The sequence below is a fragment of the Prunus avium genome, chromosome 3 (genome assembly GCF_965620075.1).
Source record: "Prunus avium chromosome 3, drPruAviu1.hap1.1, whole genome shotgun sequence".
Taxonomy (NCBI): domain Eukaryota; kingdom Viridiplantae; phylum Streptophyta; class Magnoliopsida; order Rosales; family Rosaceae; genus Prunus; species Prunus avium.
Window position 1 is genome coordinate 959,707 of NC_142286.1, and position 13,680 is coordinate 973,386.

Sequence of the window (13,680 nt, forward strand, 5' to 3'; positions counted from 1 at the left end):
TTAAAACTGGAAGCATTATATTAATGTTTTAGTGACAAACGTTTAACCACTAAATGCAGGTAGGAAATATGTTTTTTCTTTAAGAACCATACCTGCAGAACACCAGCAGCAACTAAAATTTCCAGGCCATGGCAGATGGATGCAACTTATTATGGTGGGATCATTTGCACCCTCCGGAGCCATTCGTTTTAATACGGGTAGATTTTAATCATTAAACTAGGAATGTAAACGCTAGATCAGAAAGCAGATTCAAGGATTTCCTTAAAAATCATAATCAACATTACGTAGTTACAAACATACAGGATCCATTCGCAATTGGTACATATATATACATACATCATTGTTCCCTCATAGATACATACATCACCTTAACATATGCTCTTATTCTTTTATTGAATTACACAGAGTTTCTGACAATGTTTCTTCTTCTTTTATTCTCTTATTCGTTTATGGAATTACATATATTACTTGGAAGCAGCTGACCCGGTAAAGGGTGCCTAGAATGATACTTGAATATCAAGCAATGTCATCAATTGAGAAATAAGCTCTGGTTGGCCATGCCACGCAGCTGCGGTAACCAGATTTCCATCAGTGACACAACGATCTATTGGATCCGCTTCCACAAATGTCCCCCCCAACGAAACCACACGAGCCTTAATCCCTGGGTATCCAGTACATTTCTTCCCCTGAAATATAGCCAATTAAACCAATTATGACTTGCTAAAAAGTGCCTAATCAGAAAATAAGTACATTAACCACTAATCAAAAGAAACAAAAAAAATCTCATCTCGTTTGCGATTTTAAAGAGTACTCACCTCCCTCTTCCCAATAGTTATTTACAATTGAGAGGTTAATAGGTCACAACAGATCAGCTCAACAGAACCAAAATACAAAGCACTAGATGTAACCTTTTTTTCTTCCTTTTCAAGTACAATCGATAAAGTATTTCAATCTGTTTTACTTTTTCTTTAATAAGTAGCATTAAAACTGGAAGCATTATATTAATGTTTTAGTGACAAACGTTTAAGCACTAAATGCAGGTAGGAAATATATTTTTTCTTTAAGAACCGTACCTGCAGAACACCAGCAGCAACTAAAATTTCCAGGCCATGGCAGATGGATGCAACTGGTTTTCTGGCTTCCATAAATTGTTTCACTACTACAATAACATCCTCCTTTAGGGCCAAAAACTCTGGAGCTTTACCTCCAGGGAGTACAAGAGCGTCATAACTTGAGGCATCTATGGATTCAAAGTCAGCCGTTAAAACAAAATTATGTCCCTGGATCTCACTGTAGGTTTGGCCCCCTTCAAGATCACGGATAGCAGTTGGGCATGTATCACCGGCTTTCTTCTTGGGGCAAACCACATCAACATGGCATCCTAGAACTTTAAGGGTCTGATAAGGCACAGTTACCTCATAATCTTCCACGTAGTTCTACAAATATTGGTTGGGGAGCAATTAAATGATGATGATTAGTAACCAACAGTTTAATCTTTGGCTATATTTTGTCCTATATTTGTCATTGCAATATAAAAGAAAAAGAAAAGAAAGCTTACTCCAATGATGATGAGGACCCTTCTCTCTGAAGCACATATGTTGCCTCCTAGTGCCTTGAGAAAAAGCCCAATGAACTCAGGATTGCCATAATATGTGACCCCAGTAATTAAATTATCATCAGCAACACACATTGACAATGAATCTGGTTCTACCCAGTGAGCACCAGCAGCAACCAATCCAGGCTTCATAGTTGAAACCGCTGTGCACTTGCGACCTTTAACAGCGCCTACAGGTGCTAAGACCAACAGCCCATGGCAAATAGCAGCAATTGGCTTTCTGGAGTCAGAAAATTTTCTCGCCAATTCTACAACTGATGCCTTCATAGCAAGATGTTCAGGAGATCGTCCTCCTGGTATAACTAGACCATCATATTTGTCAAATTCAATGTCATCAAATGTTGCATTCAGTGTGAAATTGTGACCACGAGATTCTTTATTAGCCTGTAACCAAAAAGGTACACAAAAGAAAAGAAAACCAAACACAACACACACATTAAAACAAGAGTAATGGTTAGGTGAATTCAAGCTTCTTTGTCTTGCTTGTCTCTCAAACTCAAACTCAAACTCAAACTCATCAGAGGTTGTTTTCCAACAACTGTGTTCAATATTAAATATATACTAGCTTAGGCTACAATCTATAAAATCTATTCCTCTTGTTTACAAATAAAAATGAAATGCAAAGCAAGTTGGAAGTGAGCAACTATTCCTCTTTTCAAATTATGAATTTAACTGTAAATATTTTTCAAAATAAATAAATAAATTAAAAGGAAAGACAGAGTTTGACCTGGTCAGTGGACTCTACTTGAATGGTTATGGCAGTGGCGCAGATATCACCAGCTTTCTTGCCAGGAGAAACTGCATCAACAGAGACTCCAAATGCCTGCAGTGCTTGAAATGGGACCATTGCCTCGTAATCTTCCATGTAGTCCCCGCACAGTAACAACACCCTCCTCCGCTCCTCGCCTTCCGGATTCCCCATTTCTTTTCTTATTTCCTTCTTTAGTTTCTTTCTTGCTTTTACTTTCTTCTTTCTTCTTTTTCAGAGAGAGAGAGAGAGAGAGAGATAGAGAGAGAGTTTTTCAGAGAGAGAGAGTTCGAGAGTCTGAATACAAGAAGGTAGGTTATAGCTTGAGCTGCTCTGCTTTGCTTACTTATACTCACAAAAGCGTTTTTGGAGGTTTGTGGGGCCAGCTAGATACGTCGCACGCAATTTGAGCAACACATCGCAGTCAGTTATCGTGGCATCTCTCTATTCGCCGCTTCTTTTCAGTTTGGATAACTATTCTATTAGTTTCGAGCCAATCACCATATCCAAGTTTGATACGTTTTTTTTGTTGTCTTCTTCACCGACCAAGTGAGTCTAAATTATTGGAGGATGATTCAAACTTGAGTTTCTTCTCTTCACGGACCAAGTGAGTCTGAATTATTGGACCATGACGAAAAGGACCATGCGGGCAAATAAATGTAGTGTTTATCTCTAACAGGTATGGATGATAAATGTAATGTTTATCTCTAACAGGTCAAGCTGCTTGTTTTGTGTTACGAGGTCTGGTTTTGTCAACAAACTATACTGCTTGACCCAAAAGAAAATGCAATATCATGTGGATCCTCATTTCGCAGTTACAGGATGGTTGTGAAAATAGAAGCTAACTCTGGACAACATGATATTCAAAAGAAAATGCAATATCATGTGGATCCTCATTTCGCAGTTGCAGGAGGATGGTTGTGAAAATATAAGAGCTAACTCTGGACAACATGATATTCATTCAGGTAAAACTTTGAGGTGTACGGTGAGAGAGATTGAGACCAAGGGGACCCACGACTAATAAATTATAGTGTCCTTCTAAAGCATATAAGTAGTATAATACAAGCTTCATCCACAACCAACTTGCATGGAACATGGCATATACATATCAAAACCAGAGTGACACTTGTTCCCTCATATATACAAACGTCACCTTAACATAACACTACATACATACATGCCTTATTTTTTCATGAATTGCATATAGTACATGCAAGCAGCTGACCCGGTAAACAGCAACTAGAATGATACTCGAATATCACGCAATGATATCAACGGAGAAATGAATTCTGGGTGGCCCAGCCACGCTGCTTCAATAACCAAATTTCCATCCATGAAGCAACGATCTATTGGATCAGGTTCCAGCCATGTTGCTCCCGAAAAAACCACATTAAGCTTCACCGCTGGATTCGCAGTACATTTCTTGCTAAAATATGAATATGAGTTTGAATATATTAGGTTAGGTTTTATTCTTCTCCATAAGAAGATATATAAGAGTTTACATGAGTGCTTTACAAGGAATTAGATACAGTAAAGGATTAGGAAAGTATCTCCTAATTATACAATGATTTGACAAATATATAAAATAGGAAAGTAAATCCCTTAATTAATCAAGGAAATAAATCTCCTTGATTAATTAGAAGACTCACTTCAACACTCCTCCTCAAGTTGGTGCATATATGTCACCAATGCCCAACTTGGTAAGTGAGTCATGAAATACTTTGCCACAAACAACTTTGGTTAAGATATCTGCCAGTTGATCTTCTGATTTTACGAATGGTAGGCAGATGATCTTCTTCTCAATTTTTTCTTTGATAAAATGTCTATCCACCTCAACATGTTTGGTTCGATCATGTTGAACTGGATTATGGGCAATATCAATGGCTGACTTGTTGCCACAATGTAACTCCATTGGCTTTTCTGGCTTGAAACACAATTCTTTCAATAGCCTTCGGATCCATAGTAATTCACAAACTCTGTGAGCCATTTCTCGATACTTTGCTTCAGCACTAGACCGAGAAACCACATTTTGTTTTTTACTCCGCCAAGTGACTAGGTTACCTCCCACAAAAGTGAAGTAACCTGAAGTAGAGCGTCTATTAGTAATGGAGCCAACCCAATCAGCATTTGTATATCCAACAACTTCGAGATCTCTATTTTTTGAGAACATTAATCATGTCCCAGGGGCTGACTTTAAGTACCTTAAGATCCGATCAACTGCATTCCTATGAGACACACTGGGTGAATGCATAAACTGACTAACCACACTCATAGCATATGCAATATCTGGTCTTGTGTGGGCAAAATATATCAACCTTCCAACAAGGCGTTGGTACTGTTCCTTATTGGTTGGTTCTTGATCCATGTCTTCACACAACTTGTGATTCATCTCAATGGGTGTGTCCACAGGCTTACATCCAAGCATCCCTATTTCAATGAGTAGATCTAATACATACTTCCTTTGGGACAGAAATATACCAGTTGTGGACCTTGCTACTTCAATTCCGAGAAAGTACTTCAGATCACCTAAATCTTTCATCTCAAATTCCTGAGACAAATACTTCTGCAGTTTCAGTTGCTATTCTGTGTCGTTTCCAGTTACGACTATGTCATCCACATAAACAATCAATGTAGTAAGTCTTCTTCCATCACGCTTCAAGAACAAAGTGTGATCCGCATTACTCTGTATATATCCAAACTTCTTTATGGATTTAGTGAATCTGCCAAACCATGCCCTGGGAGATTGCTTTAACCCATACAATGACTTTCTGAGCGTGCAAACTTGATTCTCCTTGTCACAAGCTAAGTTACATCCTGGTGGTAAGTCCATATATACTTCTTTTTCCAAGTCTCCATGTAAGAATGTATTTTTTACATCAAACTGATGTAATGACCAGTCGAGATTTGCTGGTAGAGACAAAAGGACTCTGATAGTTTTAATCTTAGCCACTTGGGCAAAGGTCACTTGGTAGTCTATCCCATATCCTTGTGTGTACCCCTTGGCCACCAATCTAGCTTTATATCTTTCAATGAATCCATCTGCTTTGAGTTTCACAGTATAAATCTATCTGCATCCCATTGTCTTCTTTCCATGAGGTAATGACACGAGTTCCCATGTGCCATTTTTCTGGAGAGCTCGCATTTGGGGTCTTTTAGTGCTTCAGTTACACTGTTGGGGACAGATATGTCGGCCAACTGCTTACCCGTGATTCTGATAATCTATTGAGAGATACATAATTGTTGATGGGATATTTCCCTTTTGCATTAAGATCTGCTTCGTAGTGGACTGGAGGTTTGTCACAGCTCTTCCTTTTTGGAATCTGATATGCTGGCTCTGTGCCTTCTAAAATCAAATCATTATGGGATATTTCATTAAAGTTATCAGTTTCAGGAAAAAATGTTACCTGAATGACGTCCTCAGCAGGTGATTGGTGTGGTACTGGAGCTGAAGCGGGCAAAATCTCATAAAACGGTTCAATTTCCTCCTCCTAATTTTGACAGCGTGGAGACAACTGATCGTTTTCCTTTAATGACCGGTCATTGTCTGCTGCCGAATGATCGTTTTGAAGCAGGGTCTCCGTATTTGAAGAACTATGGGGGGACAACTGGTTGTTTTCCACTAGCGACCGATTGCTTTCCACTGGCAAACAGTCGTGTTGATGCAGAGTGACGTCCTGGGGAAAAAAATCGAGAATTTGAGCAGTGGTGGATTCTCGATTCTCCTCCTGGGCTGTTGAAAAATATAAGTTATGTTCCCGAAACACAACATCTATGGAGGTAAAAACCTTCTGACTAGGAGGATGATAACACCGGTATCCTTTCTAATGAGGTGCATAGCCAATGAAAACACATTTTTCTACTCGGGGATCCAATTTGCTTCGTTGGTGATCATGTAAGTGGACAAATACAACACAGTCGAAAATCCGGGGTTCCAGGTTTGGGGTGGGAGGTGTTTGGATATGGTGGTGAAGTGTTTGAAGTGGTGTTTGGAAATTTAGGATACTAGAGGAAATCTGATTGATAAGGTATGCAGCAGAGACGACGACTTCACCCCAAAAAGATCGTGGCATATTGGCGCCAAAGAGAGAGGCACGAACTACTTCCAATAAGTGTCTGTTCTTTCTTTCAGCCACCCCATTCTGTTGGGGAGTGTAAGGACATGAGCGTTGATGTATGATGCCATGATCTTGTAAGAACTGGGTAAGATCATGGTTGAGAAATTCTCCGCCATTGTCGGAACGAAGAACCTAAATTCTGGTATGAAATTATGTCTCCACCATTTGATAGAACTGTTGAAACTTAGAACTGACTTCCCCTTTTGTTTTGAGAAGGGACACCCAAGTCATGTGTGTGCAATTATCTATAAACGTGATAAACCATCAAGCTCCTGCCGAAGTGGCAATTTTAGCAGGTCCCTAAACATCAGAATGAACAAGAGAAAACGAAACCAAACTCTTATGTGAACTTAATGGGAACAGGACACGATGACTCTTAGCCAATTCACACATATCACACTGGAAGCTGAAAACATCAAGACTGGAAAATAATGATGGAAACAACTTCTTAAGATAACTGAACGAGGCATGCCCAAGGCGTTTATGCCATAACCAAACTTTGTCTCTCTCCTCCTCAGAACGAGTTCCACTGGTTGTGAAAGCTTGACCAACCTTGATCTCACTATCCGGTGCCCAGTCTAAGTAGTAGAGTTTGCCCCGCCGATACCACAACCAATCGTCTTTCCTGTGAGGATGTCCTGAAAAACACAATGAGTCTGCCAAAATGTTACAGTACACCCCAAAGTAATAGTAAGTTGTGCAACAGACAACAAGTTATGGTCCAAAGATGGAACAAGCAATACAAAATCTAGATGTAGGGAAGGAGAGAGAGATAGAGAGCCATCCCCAACCACAGGGGAGGGGATTACCATTAGCATTAGACACCACCGAAAGAGTGAATGATTAGCGATCAACAATTTGGCCAGGATCAAATGATCCGTAGCACCCGAGTCGATAATCCATGCAGATTTTTTTAGAGGATATATGAAAAACAGAACATTTGGTGGTGGCGATAGAAGCACGAGGTCGGGGAGCCGGGATAGCAGGATTAACCTCATGCTTTTGTGGGTCTGCAATAAGTGAGAGAATCGTAGGGGGTCCTGACATCGCAGCGGAAGTAAGATGTGATATGAGAATGTGAGGAATTTGATGTATGAATTTGATATAGGAATATGATTTGAGAGATATGTGTATAAGATTTGAGGGTCTGTGTTTAGGGATTTTGATAAGAGGATTTGAGGAATTTAGATTTGAGGGATTTGGATTTGAGGAAATTAAATATGAGGAATTTGATTTAGGGTTTTGGATTTGAATATGAGAAATTTGATATGAGAATGTAGAGACAACCGAGGATCGATTGCTCTGATACCATGCTAAAATATGAATATGGGTTTGAATATATTAGGTTAAGTTTTATTCTTCTCCATAAGGAGGTATATATAAGAGTTTACATGAGTGCTTTACAAGGAATTAGATACAGTAAAGGATTATGAAAGTATCTCCTAATTATACAATGATTTGACAACTATATAAAATAGGAAAGTAAATCCCTTAATTAATCAAGGAAATAAATCTCCTTGATTAATTAGGAGACTCACTTCAACATTTCTTTCCCTAAAATGTAGCCAATTAACAACAATTAGGGCATGATTAAAAAAAAAAAGGCCATAATGTGAAAATAAGTAAATCAACCCTCAATCAGAAGAATCAGCAAAAGGCAAACAGATTACAACTTCAAGGTGGTTTCTTTGTTACCTTGTCATTAAATACTCACTCTGATACAACTTTATATAAACAGAAAATAGGTATAGTGTCCCTCTTACAAAATTGATGATACTCCCAACTCTTCCTAACACCTTCTGAAAAACTGAAATTGCCTAGCTCAGCCAAGCCTTTTGGTAGAATTCTGCATTTCAGTACACACCTGACAAACAAGTATTCCAATGGGCAACAGACCAATGAAGCATACCACCAAAACATTGAAAATACACATAGGAATGAATGACGGAACCCTATCACACCAGAATTGTGGCAAATCAGGTAAACCCTATTTAGGTTATTTTCACTATCTTTCAGAATTATCTGTAACCGGGAAAATCTCCATCAATCCTCTTCTTTTTAGTTTATCTTTATGCCCATTCATGCATGTATATATTATACGAAGAAGCTTTTGACATATGGCATGTATTGTGTATCAAATGTATACCGCTTCATGAAGACAGGTTCAAGAGCACATACACCATTTTCACCTTATTCATTCATTTTTGTTTATTCTGGGTTACTGCAATTTGAATCATAATATTAAAGATTTTAACTTCAGCAGAATATTTTGTCATGGACAATGCACATTAAAAAGCAAATACTGGACAGTGATAATCACGATACTATGTGCCCGTTTGGTATTGCTTATTTGGGGCGATAAGTGATTTTTTAAAAATTTTGGGAAGCTCAACCCGTTTTTTATATATATTCAATATTGATCGGCATCACAATTTCATATTTCTCATTGCACTAAACCCCACAGAGAAACAAGATCCCCCTATCTGAGCCAGTTATCTAAAATTTAGTCCATCTTCTACATGCTGCGTGTCTCATTTGAAAGACAAGTTTCTGCATTACAGTACATACCTTCTGACTCTTATATTACCTCACAAATGTTCAAGCACCAACTGGCAAGCTTGCTCATCAACACCCACAACAAAACGTACATTTAAATTTACGATCAACTACATAGATAGTGAGTTATAGAACAAATAAATCCACAGATTATCTGTATTGTCTTTTTGGTTAAACATGTTTAACTTCCCACACAAAATTAATTTTACTCCAGAATTTTAGTTTATGTTAAAAAGCGTAAGAAGTTAAAATTTTATGGAATCTACATTATATATGTATATCTACCACGGAAATGCTATAATGAGGGGTTGTGGGCGAGGGGTTCAATACCACTATCCAATAATATAAAGGAAATTTTGAACTTAAACTTTTTTAATGATTGGATGGTTGGATGGTGCCTTCACAAAAGGCCTAATGAACTCATGATGGCCTTCATATGTAGCCCCAGTAATTATATTACCATCAACAACACAAGGCAACATGGTCTCGGGTTCCACCCAATAAGCACCTGCAGCAACAAGTACAGGTCTGGCACCTGGGAAGGCCGTTATATTTTAACGGTATAGCCGAGCGGCTATACTCGAAAATAGAACATTTTAAACCTATAGCCGCTCGGCTATAATCCAAAATACGCTATAAATATAACATTTTAAAAGTACAGCCGCTCGGCTATACGCCATAAATAAAATTTCGTAAACATATAGCCGCGCGGTTATACTCCAAAATTATAATATCGTAAAGGTATAGCCGCGCGGCTATACTCTTTTAGAAGATCTTAAAAAAAATATAGAAAACCAAAAAACATATTAAAACAAAGGGGGACCCCCGGACCAGAAAGACATATAGCATTTGAAGATTTGTAAATTAAACACAAATCATGATTCAGCAAACCTAGGTAGCCCATTATCAGATTATTTTCACTTAGAGACGAGGGCACTAATGCAATTTTGTTTATTTAATATGGTGTACACAGTGACGTTGGAGCCAAGAATTTGTTCACACTATCTTGTCTCCGGAACTCAAGCTCAATACAGGTTGGTTCTCTAGCCCATAATGAATGAGCAAGCTGCAAGCACTCTAACAAAACTCCTAACTTGTGTTCTTGTTTGTCAATCTAATAGAGTGGCTCTAATCAACAATAAAACTTATTCATTTTGTCTATAATTAAGGCTACCAACCATTGGCTGATGCAAAAAACTAAACTTGAAAGCCTTATGTTCGTTCGTAAACTTGACAAACTAATTTCCAGTCTCAACAGATTCCAAATTTTAGAGGAGGCAACATAATCCCATATGTGAGAATTGTAAGCACTTCAATCTTTGAGACAAATTTCTTGTTTTGGGTTTACAAATTCAAGTGAAGTAAGCATTCAATCGTCAATGTAATTGAGTGTGCTTGATTACAGAGCATGGAAAAGACCAATTGACAGTGCTCAAGTGATGTAATGAGGCTAAAGAATAAATTTTTATCATATAATCATTAAATTTGTTCACTAAAAGATGTGTCATCGTTATATGTAAACTTTTTAGAAATATATAAGCTAGCTAGGCTTTTACATGAATTCAAATTTGGATACATGAAATATTGTTATCTACTACGTCATTTGGTGAACAGATTTGATGTTCCTAACAATTCTATGCGTACTAGTAAAGTACTTTGTCTTTAATTTTGAAGTACCCGAAAGCATAATGTTTTTCATATATTATCTTGCAGGAGGCAATTCAAGAAAGAAAGCCATCATTATTGGAGGTGTAGTTATTCTCATTGTTGGAGTTTTTCTCTATTTTAAACTTTCAAGAAAGCCCGAGGCTGTTGGAAAAATGGCTCACCTAAAAGGATACAAACTTTTTGGCGCTCAAAGGATGATTTTGAATCTGCCTAAAAGCGACCGGTCGCTGGACATTTGCGACCGGTCGTTTTGAAGCAGATTCGAAGTCTGGAGCTAAACCAAGGAGCGACCGGTCGCTAGTTCTTTGCGACCGGTCGCAGGAACACGAGCGACCGGTCGCTTGACATTTGCGACCGGTCGCTTAGAAGCAGATTCAAAGTCTGGAGAGAAAACTTCTGGCGACCGGTCGCCCATTCCTGACGACCGGTCGCTCCAGTCGTGCTGTGACGTTTCCTTACGTGTTTTCAACTATGTTTTCGATGGCTATCGCTTTCCACATGATTTCAGAAGCTTTGTGGGTCACTTCTGAGTTAATTGAATGTTGACTACGTGCTGGATAAGTTGGGAGAGCACTCATGGCTAGTTGGTTATCTTATTTCAAAGATATCACTCTCCATTTTCTGGTGTAAGTGGGAGGTGGCTGAGTTGGATTCTATTTACCTACTTGATCTGACATTTAGTCTAAGTGGTGACTAAAGGGAAGAACGTGGAGGACAAGCTGATATCTTATCTCTTGTCTATTGGCTTGTGTAGGAAATGGGGTGAAGTAAGATAACACAAGAGGAGAAAACAAGTTGGATAATTGGGAAGTGGCTGGAGCAGAAGTTAGAGTTTTTTCTGTGAGAGTTTCAGAAAAAGCCAAGGGTGAGAGCAAGAGAGTTCTCTAAGTGTATCAAGGTGTTGAGCAAGGGTGTGAGAGAAACAGATTGTGAGGGTAGTGTTCTAAGGGGGTTTCCTTTGTAAACCAAAGTTGTAACCTATCTTCATTAGTGAAATTTCTCAAGGTGATCACCAAAGAGGATGTAGGCAATTTGCTGAACCTCTATAAACACTTGTGTCATTTGTGCTTGGTTAATTTCTGTGTGTGTGTAAGACTCATCCATCATTGAGTTCTTTGTCTAAAAGTCCATCAACAACAAGATCTTAAAAGGGCAGTGAGTTAGTCATTAATTCACAACAGAGGCTGCCACAACCACAGAATTCGAAGTTGCATTTCCTCTTGCATATATACTATTATTCAATTAGCTCCTGCTCTAACCATGTATACATATATATAAGAGGCTCTCTCAACTGGAAACAACTAAACGACATAATCCTGGATACAGCTAGGGGTCTTGCCTATTTACATGAGGAGTTTCATGTATGCATCATACATAGAGATATAAAAACCAGCAATATTCTTTTGGATGATAGTTTCCTGCCAAAAATTGCAGATTTTGGGCTGGCAAGGCTTCTACCAGATGATCAGACTCATCTTAGTACCAGATTTGCTGGAACATTGTAAGTTAAAGTACTTCAATTCCCACAGGCATCAACCCCTGCTGGAGATCTATATGATCATTACTCTTGTACGACATTTATACTGGTCTTTTGTTTTGACCTACTTACGGCTCAATCTGCACACAAAAAGTGATATGAATCTACTATATACATGGCCGGTACATATATGAATCTACTATATACATGGCCTGAATATGCAATTCATGGCCAATTGTCAGAAAAGGTGGATACATATAGTTATGGTGTGGTTGTCCTTGAAATCATAAGTGGCCAAAAGAGCAGTGAAATCAAATCTGATGCTATGGGTGAATTTCTACTTGAAAAGGTAACTTCCAAACTCTATATATAATTCTTCCCTGAGATTTCTATTCTGCTTAATTACTTTGGAATTGTAACATGTTTTATTTTATTTTATTTCTTTTTCACATTAATGATTAGGCATGGAAACTGTATGAGAATGGCAAGCACGTGGAGCTGGTGGATCCAAATCTGGATCCAAATGAATACAAACCAGAAGATGTAAAGAAGATTATAGAAATTGCTCTGATGTGCACTCAACCATCAGCTGCTCAAAGGCCTACAATGTCTGAAGTTGTAGTTCTACTTAAAAGCACTAGCTCCTTGGAGAATAGGGCGCTCACTAGGCCTGTTTTTGTTGATTCTGATAAGAGAGTGAAGGGAGACACATCAACCTCTACTGCTTCCTCCACATCCAACGCCACTGTATCGGTTTCTCAAGTTTCAGGTCGCTAAGTGCTAATTAAAGTAGTATATTTCAACTCTTGTACATAAAATTTGGGAGTTTTCCTTTGGATGTTTAGTTTCAAAGCAAAGATGTTTTTTTTATGTCTACTAGGATTGTTAACAATAGTGATTTCACAATCCTTTTTCTTCGTTTGAATTCCTCTTGGTTTTTCATGTAAAGCACAAATCCTAGTGTATGCCCCGGAGCCAAACATTTGATGTACTTTAAATCTTTACTATTCAATAATACTGCATAACTGTTGATATTTACATGAATGGTTCATAAAATTGAAGTGGAGAAGAAACTATCTTAAGAGTTGAGAACGAGTTTGGGTGGCTTGAGTGAAAACACTTTATCCATAAACACAAAGAGATGGTGAAGGCATCTTATTATGGCGGGATCATTTGCATCCTCCAGAGCCTTTCTTTTCTGAAATATGGGTAGATTTTAATCATTAAACTAGGAATGTTAACGCTAGATCTGAAAGCAGATTCCATAAAAAAATCATTATCAACATTACGTAGTTACAAACATACAAGATCCATCCACAATTGATACATATACAGCAGAATCAGAGCATCATTGTTCCCTCATAGATACACACATCAGCTTAACATATGCTCTAATTCTTTTATTTAATTACATGGAGTTTCTGACTATGTTTCTTTTTCTTTTATTCTCTTATTCGTTTAAGGAATTACATATATTACTTGGAAGCAGCTGACCTGGTAA

At 38.2% G+C, this 13,680-nt stretch overlaps 2 protein-coding genes across 2 annotated transcripts; one reads left to right on the forward strand and one right to left on the reverse strand.

Moving 5' to 3' along the window:
* Positions 1–256: 256 nt before the first annotated feature.
* Positions 257–2,686, reverse strand: LOC110765184 (protein DJ-1 homolog D-like). The gene is made up of 4 exons (XM_088250737.1): positions 2,343–2,686; positions 1,559–1,999; positions 1,074–1,436; positions 257–686 (listed from the first exon to the last, which is right to left on the reverse strand). Exons 1-4 carry the CDS (start codon positions 2,535–2,537, stop codon positions 498–500), a joined length of 1,188 nt encoding a protein of 395 aa, XP_088106863.1. The 5' UTR covers positions 2,538–2,686; the 3' UTR covers positions 257–497.
* Positions 2,687–6,571: 3,885 nt separating this feature from the next.
* On the forward strand, positions 6,572–13,196 carry LOC148295405 (cold-responsive protein kinase 1-like). The gene is made up of 4 exons (XM_088250143.1): positions 6,572–6,620; positions 11,984–12,200; positions 12,375–12,528; positions 12,642–13,196. The coding sequence occupies exons 1-4, from the start codon at positions 6,572–6,574 to the stop codon at positions 12,954–12,956; spliced, it is 735 nt and encodes a 244-aa protein (XP_088106269.1). The 3' UTR covers positions 12,957–13,196.
* Positions 13,197–13,680: the final 484 nt, after the last annotated feature.